The 7,500-nt window shown below is 36.5% G+C and overlaps 1 protein-coding gene across 4 annotated transcripts in view; it reads left to right on the top strand.

Annotated features, from left to right (window-relative positions):
- zmp:0000001167 (protein phosphatase 1 regulatory subunit 12A) overlaps positions 1-7,500 on the top strand; it is a 40,652-nt gene that overhangs the window by 9,146 nt on the left and 24,006 nt on the right. For all 4 annotated transcript variants that reach the window (XR_006248045.1, XM_043227799.1, XM_043227800.1 and 1 more), the window contains exons 3-10: positions 129-247; positions 2,548-2,704; positions 3,448-3,592; positions 4,468-4,542; positions 5,534-5,616; positions 5,819-6,012; positions 6,106-6,209; positions 7,004-7,201. Coding sequence is in view for 3 of the 4 variants with exons in the window: in XM_043227799.1 (XP_043083734.1) it covers positions 129-247; positions 2,548-2,704; positions 3,448-3,592; positions 4,468-4,542; positions 5,534-5,616; positions 5,819-6,012; positions 6,106-6,209; positions 7,004-7,201 (1,075 nt within the window). In the remaining variant the exon portion in view is untranslated. The remainder of the gene's footprint in view (positions 1-128; positions 248-2,547; positions 2,705-3,447; positions 3,593-4,467; positions 4,543-5,533; positions 5,617-5,818; positions 6,013-6,105; positions 6,210-7,003; positions 7,202-7,500) is intronic.

Consider the following 7,500-nt stretch of genomic DNA (forward strand, 5'->3'; position numbering starts at 1 on the left):
AGCTAAGGAGAATGCATGAGATATTTGCGTTCTGTGCGTTTTAATCTTCTGTTGGAATCTCCTGTAAGTTGAGTCACCCCTCTTCAAAGTTTACCTTTGCAACATGTTTTGGGTTTTTTTTGTTGCAGGTACTTGATCGAACACGGCGCTCGTGTGGGAGCCGTCAACAGTGAGGGAGAACTTCCTCTCGATGTAGCTACCGAGGACGTCATGGGAAGGCTGCTTAAAGCGGAGATTAAAAAACAGGGTGAGAGATTTAAACCCTAGAGAAAGAGAAAGTTGGAGTGAAAGAGGGAATTTGATACTGCGGGAAAAACGGAGATATCGTTGTAATTATTTTTATTGTTAACTAAATCTAAAACCGTTAAAAAGGCTTTCAGTAACATAAATAAATGATTCATTATTGTTAAAAATAAAGATTAAAAAATAAACATAAAATCGAAGAACTTGAACCAATAAAACGTGGGAAAAAAAATAATTACGTGACAAGTAACTATAATAAATATCTTGTTGAAGTCCTAAAATCGCAGAAAAAAATAAAATAAAAATAAAAAAAAGTTGAAATATTTTTTAAAAGCACATAACAAAATTTCTAAAATTTAAATATTATAGAAAAATATTAAAATAAGTGCTAATTCATGTTATTGATAAATACTACAATGCTATATAGATAATACTAAAAAAGTAACCCTGAACAGTTGACACAACAACAGTAAAAAAAAAAAAATCACCTATGCTTGCCTGTCGCTTATTCAAACTAAACTTTAACGACTGAATAATTGTGTGTATAATAAAATAATTTTCTGGTCAAAAAAACAAAAAGGCCTTTCCCGATCCTCTCTCTACCACATCGCCTTGTCAATTCTGATCTGTTTAGTCACAATAAATGCCTAAAATGCCAAAAAATAAATCTTAAAAAGCGCTTAAAATGATCTAATAATCAATTTCTGATATCAAGCATCGTGACATTTCTTTTACAGATTTATAATACTGATTTAGGTTGTCTGTCTTAAACACTCCATCTGTCTGATTCTGACCCGCTGTGCGTTTGATCTTATTAAGACTTTAGTCGATGTACAAGTGCTCACAGTAGCTCACTGTAGAAGTGTGTGTGTGTGTGTGTGTGTGTGTTTATAGGATGTTTGGTTTTAACGGTAACAGCATGTGAATTTCCCACATCAAGAGCTTAATTAAAAACACTGGAGCTGTGCAGGGATTTTATAAACTTCCTCCTGCTGCTTGTTAGATGTCATTGGTTTTGTGAATGTGGGTGTGTCTTTGAGTCCTGAAAAAAAAATAGTCCACCCAAAAGGGAAAATTTTCTAATAATTTACTCATTCTTTGGCCGTACAACATATAGATGAGTTTGTTTCGTCATCGGATTTGGAGAGATGTAACTTGATCGCCAGTGAATCCTCTGCAGTGAATGGGTGCCGTCGGAATGAGAGTCCAAACAGCTGATTAAAAACTTCACAATAATCCAGTCCAGCTATTAATATCTTGTGAAGTGAAAAGCTGTAGGTTTATAAGAAAACAAAATCATAATTTTAAGGCGTTTTAGCTTTAAACTCTTGCTAAAATGCAAGTCCTTTATTATAAGTCCTTATATGCAAGTCCCATAACAGCCAAAACAGCTCTGAATAAATATGTTGATGGACGCACTTGGGGGAAGAGTTTTTATGGATTATGGGCTCATGTTTGGACTCTCATTCTGACGGCACCCATTCACATCCATTGGTGAAAAAGTGATGCAATGCTGCATTTCTCCAAATCTGATGAAGAAACAAACTCGTCTACATCTTGCATTTGTCTGAGGGTGAGTACATTTTCAGCTAATTTTTATTTTTGAGTAAACTATAACTTTAATAACCAACTCATCTTGAATAACAGAATCATTGTTCTTTAAAGCTAAAGTCCGGAGGATAAGAATTAAAAATAAGCACTTTCACCGGAAGTTGTCTGCCGTTCTTGTTCTGACCAATCGAGAGAAAAAAAAACCACTACAATAAACTACCAATTGTGATTTTAAATCTAACGATCGATTAGCTCATATCACATCAGACCCTGCAAACTATTATTACTGTTATACTTTATTCTCAAATTATTAACGTTAACAATATCAGCATTGCGTAACTGATTATAGTGATTAAACTATGCTCACTTCAAACCGGTTTTCTTTAAAATACAAATCTCATGTAATCCCTGGCTAGGTATTCGGAGGTAAAACTGGAATATAATTGAATTTCATTCACACATAATCCTTTCTGGATTACAATCCACCTTCAAAATGAATTGTTGACATTTGATTATACCAGCTGCTGTGAGAAAAGGCTATAAACCATCCATCATCCATCTACCAGTATTATCCGTTGTGTAGTTTTGAACACTGGCTGTTTATGCACTTCAAATATTAAATACAGATTATATTTAACCCAACATAGTTGGGCTCTAAATGACCTGTAGCGTAATAATAATATCATGTAAAAAATAAACGTCCTGTGTTGCCTGACAAAGCGTTATAATTTCTGTTTCTGAATGCGCTTGCAGGTATAGATGTGGATCAGGCCAGGAGAGAGGAGGAGAGAGTGATGCTCCAGGATGCAATGGCCGTGTTGGCAGGAAGTGGTTCCCTCGTCCCTCACCCGAACACTCAGGCCACGGCGCTGCACGTCGCTGCTGCTAAAGGATATATCGAGGTGTTAAAGTGAGTGAGTTAAAGTCTTTCAAGTATCATCGCGCACGTTTTATATTAAGGCGTCCCTGTTACATATGTGCTTACTGTTACAACAACAATGAATGGTGTATTACATGCGAGAATCCCTAATCCAAACCTTTAAAACCGAACCATATAGCAGGTGCGTGTAGTCAATTAACGCGGCAGCAGAATACGGTAATCGTTACTGTATTTGGGACTGACAACGTGTTTTTTTTTACAGGTGTGAGTCTCGAAATGTCTCGTTCGCGCAGCGGCTTACAGCATCACCAGTAACCATAGCAACAGTGACCGAAGTAATATCGCCGAGTCCAGTTTAGCCCTTCATTAACCAACAGCAGGGTGCAGATGGAGAAAATAAAAGTGTTTGAATAGCGCGGCGTGAGCTAAACGCAAAATCGACGGGATTAACCGCTCAGAAGGCACGACTTCTTTTTAGACGCGCGTTTGCGTCTCTCTCGCGGCGTATGGCGTTCCTGTTGCGTTCGCACGGCGCGCGCGTTGCCGGTCGCGAATCCCGCAGATGTACAGGTGCGCGTTCGGTCACCGAATGCGGCCGTCGCGCCCGAGCTGTGCGTGAACGTAACCGTGATGAGGACACACAAACAGGATTGACGACGGTGTTCTGCCGCTGTGAACGCGGCCTGTTGCTCGGTGCTTTAATTGCACGTAAAGCCCAACCCGGTTTCTTCCTTTTCAAAGCCTCGCCGTCTTTGTGTCTCTCTGCTCGTCAGGGTGCTGGTGAAGTGCGGGATAGACGTGGACAGTCGGGACAGCGATGGCTGGACGGCTTTTCACGCGGCCGCTCACTGGGGACAGGAAGAGGCCTGCGTTCTTCTGGCTGAGAACATGTGCGAGATGAACGCCGTCAATAACGTGGTACGGCGTCCTAAAGGGGTTTATTTTACAAGTTTGTGGTGCCTATGTGAAAAAGATACTATAGTAAATACTACAGTGTTTTTGAACCGTACTATAGTAAAGTATATTATACTATAACACCATCTTAATGAATGCTACAACATACTAACTTACACTACTCGTACAGCGTATTAATAAACTGTGATAAATACTGTATGTTAAACTAAATGCTATGTCCTTATTGCAGACAAATGTGTTTGTATTGAACATTAATGTAGCAAAATAATGTTTTATTTAATAACGTCTAACTTTAGCAATGTTTGTGCTATTTTCTGCATATTATAATATGTTAATGTAACAAAATAATAATTTTAATACGTGGTGATTTTGAAAGTATTATGGGAGATCCGATAATTGCGTCTATTTACAGTAGTAACAGCAAACATTTTATTGTATGATGCATTTAATATCATGTTTTTAAATATAGTGGTTTCCTTCTAATACAAATATGAATCATATATATGAATATGAACAAATAGAAAAGTCAGCTATCCCCAACAGAAGGGTGCTTTTTACCCCGTATGCCATACTTTTACATATTCTTTCATGATGTATGCTCTAAGTATCTTAAACAAAAGTGAAAATCATACAGGAGACCTTTGTCTCAAAATATGCATTAATCTTTGGAACGCGATACACCGTGTTTAAAGTTTAAATGAAGATATCAAAGGTATATACTATACTCTACAGTTGTAAAAAAGTAAGTACAGTATTGGGTTATTTGTTTATACTGCTATTTGTTGTTGTGTTACCTCAACAAAAGTAGAATTAGAGATATTACATCTTGTAAGTAGCCAATTACAATCAAGCATACTTTGTGTGTTTGTGCATCTTAGGGCCAAACTCCACTCGATGTAGCCGATGAGAACATCGTTGATAACTTGGAAGAACTGCAGAAGAAGCAGAACGCTGTAAGTCTGGCTCGTGTTTACGTGTCTGCTATCTTATCACCTCTTTGGTTTATGTTCAAAGAGCGCTTTCACTCGGAGCAAATGAGCAGTGGCCTGTTTCATAAAAGAGGTTTATCTGAAGAAGTAATCGGACTTCATTTGAATCAAATCAACGGACAATAAGTCAGAGTAACTGATATAAACCTGGCTGATTTTATGAAACAGGCCCTAGAACGTCCAGAAAACAGCAGCGTTTGTGACTTTGTGTGCCGTTTTCAAACACGCCTCCGTTTGTGCAGAACTGTGCTCGGTGTGAGGATATTTCAAGGAAGTGTGTGCAGTTAAGGTTGGGTGCATCAGTGGTATTTTTAATAGGAATTTAACAGCGTGTGACACGCACCTTGTTTGTGATGTCGTATTAGGAGCATTAATGGCCCTATTAATGCATAAACCTGTTCTACTTCATTGCATTTTGATAGTTTGACAGGTGAATGAGTAATTAAAGGGGTGTGTGTGGGTGGGTGTGTGTGAGTAATATATATATATATATATGTATATGTATATATGTATATGTGTATATATATGTGTGTGTGTGTGTGTGTATATATATATATATATATATATATATATATATATATATATATATATATATATATATATATATTACCCACACACACACCCCTTTAATTACTCATTCACCTATATATATATATACACACACACACACACACACAATATTAATTATTTTTTTTTTTTTAATAATTCTTTCATTTTGTTGTGAAATGACATGTATATTTTGACAGTTCCTCATTTTTCCTAATTTTAGCTAATTTCTTATTTTTTATTTTTTTATTTAAAAATGACAAAAAAAAACTAACAAATGCTATAGATTATATATTCTTTTGTGGTGATGACATATTCTATTTCTGTCAGGTTTACCCTTATTTATGCTAAAATAAAAAGATTATAATTATTAATTAACAGCTTTTGTTGTTGCGCTCATCTCCTAAAGATGCGTTCAGAAAGACAGAAGATCCAGACCCCCGTCATTGAGACCAGCCCACCTGTTTCTATGGCGCCAACTCGCCCTCGCAGGTAACATCACATACGGTGTCCGATCACGCATCACTTCCTGTGTGATAAAACACCGATTGATTGACTATAATTTCATAGTTATTTTTCGGCAACGAAGCAAGCGAATCTAAAACCAACGATCAGATATTGTGAACGTTCAGTGTTACGTCACATGACTCCTTCTCAGCCCTCACCGATTGGCTGATGTTCATGTCACCCGCAGGACGTCCATCTCTCGTATGAGCAGTAAAGAGAAGATCACCCTGCACGAGCGAGAGAAGCATGCTCCTCCCACGCTCCAGACTCCGCCCACAGAGGAGGACGAGGACGAGTCGACGCGCTCAGCCGGCCAATCCAAACCCTCCAGCAGCTCCAGCTCAGAGGAGGAGAGCGAATCAGAGAGTGACGCCGAGTCAGGTGACCGAAGCCTGCTCGGTTTTGTTCTGGAAATCAAAAATCCCATTAGCTGACTGATGATTTATTCGTTTTTGTTTTCTGGTGTCTCTTCAGAAAAAGCAAAAACTCGAGAAATGATCAACAACTTGAACAACAAACGCAATGCAGCGCCCGGAGCGAGCTCTGTGACCAGCACTGCCCTTAACCAGGTTAAAAAGGTGACCAGAGAGCTGCTTCAAAGCCAAGACGTGTTTTTGTTTTCTGTTTTTTCTCGACAGTTTGCAGAAGATTTTATGCTATTTAGAGCTTGTATATCCTAAACGATTTGGCAAATTTCTGGCTTTCGATGAAATTTTTTTCGATGAAAGACATTTTCTTTAGTGCAAAGTGCTAATATATACTAAAAAAGGATTCATATTGCCACTAAAAGCCAGAAATTATTTGATGATAAAATTATCTCAGAACAAAACAAAAACATTAATTTATTTAAATTTACTTAAAAAGATTTGTTAAAATACGATAAGGTAATATAATGCAATTTTTATTTTTAAATGTGAAATTTTTTATTTTAACTTATTTTTAAGTTTTAGTAATTTAGGGGTTTTGTGTAAAAATTATTTAGTTATTTTAGTATGTGAGATTGATAAATGTTGCTTTGGATACTTCCTAAAAATATATTTAAGGTTTGTTTTATTTCAAATAATGAAAATCTTTATTGTTGAACTTTTTAACTAAAGTAAACCTTATAAGAATTATATACCTATAATAAGTCTAATATAATAGAAGTAGTGCTATCAAAGAAGTAGTGCTAGAAGTGTATGTGTGTGTGTGTGTGTGTGTGTGTGTGTGTGTGTGTGTATATATATATATATATATATATATATATATATATATATATATATATATAAAAGCACCAAGCCCTTATATACATTAATGTGTAAATTAAGAATAATGTACAGCATGGGAATGTATCTTTAAAAGATATAGTATAGTGTAATATATGTGTGCGTAGGCTGAACCCGTCCGGACCCCAGTGACAGAGGCTCCAGGTTCCTGGAGGACGTCTTTACGTAAAGCAGGAAGTTCTGTGACTCTGGGTTCGGCCGGGGCCTCTGATCCAGCCACTGAGGCCCTCAAGGACCCCGAGACTAAACTGGGAATGACACGCTCTGCATCTAGTCCCAGACTGAGCTCTGAATCTGAAAACAAGGTATACACTTATAATATATGCACTGTGTGAGTGTGCGCAGGAATTTTATTGCACTGTTATATCAATAAATCTATTTCCTTTTACAATAGTTTTTTTATTTTTTAAATGTTTTATATATATGTATATATAATAACTGTGTATAAAGGCCTATTAGCCTATATATATTTTTTTTTTTAAGAAATTAACTTTTTTTTTTTATTTATCGAAAGTAAAGACATTTAAAGTAAATGATGTTGTTTTGAACAATCTTGAAAAATATTGAGTGAAAAATATAAGCGTAAAAATATTGCATTATTACT

This window comes from Puntigrus tetrazona, chromosome 25 (genome assembly GCF_018831695.1).
Source record: "Puntigrus tetrazona isolate hp1 chromosome 25, ASM1883169v1, whole genome shotgun sequence".
Lineage (NCBI taxonomy): Eukaryota > Metazoa > Chordata > Actinopteri > Cypriniformes > Cyprinidae > Puntigrus > Puntigrus tetrazona.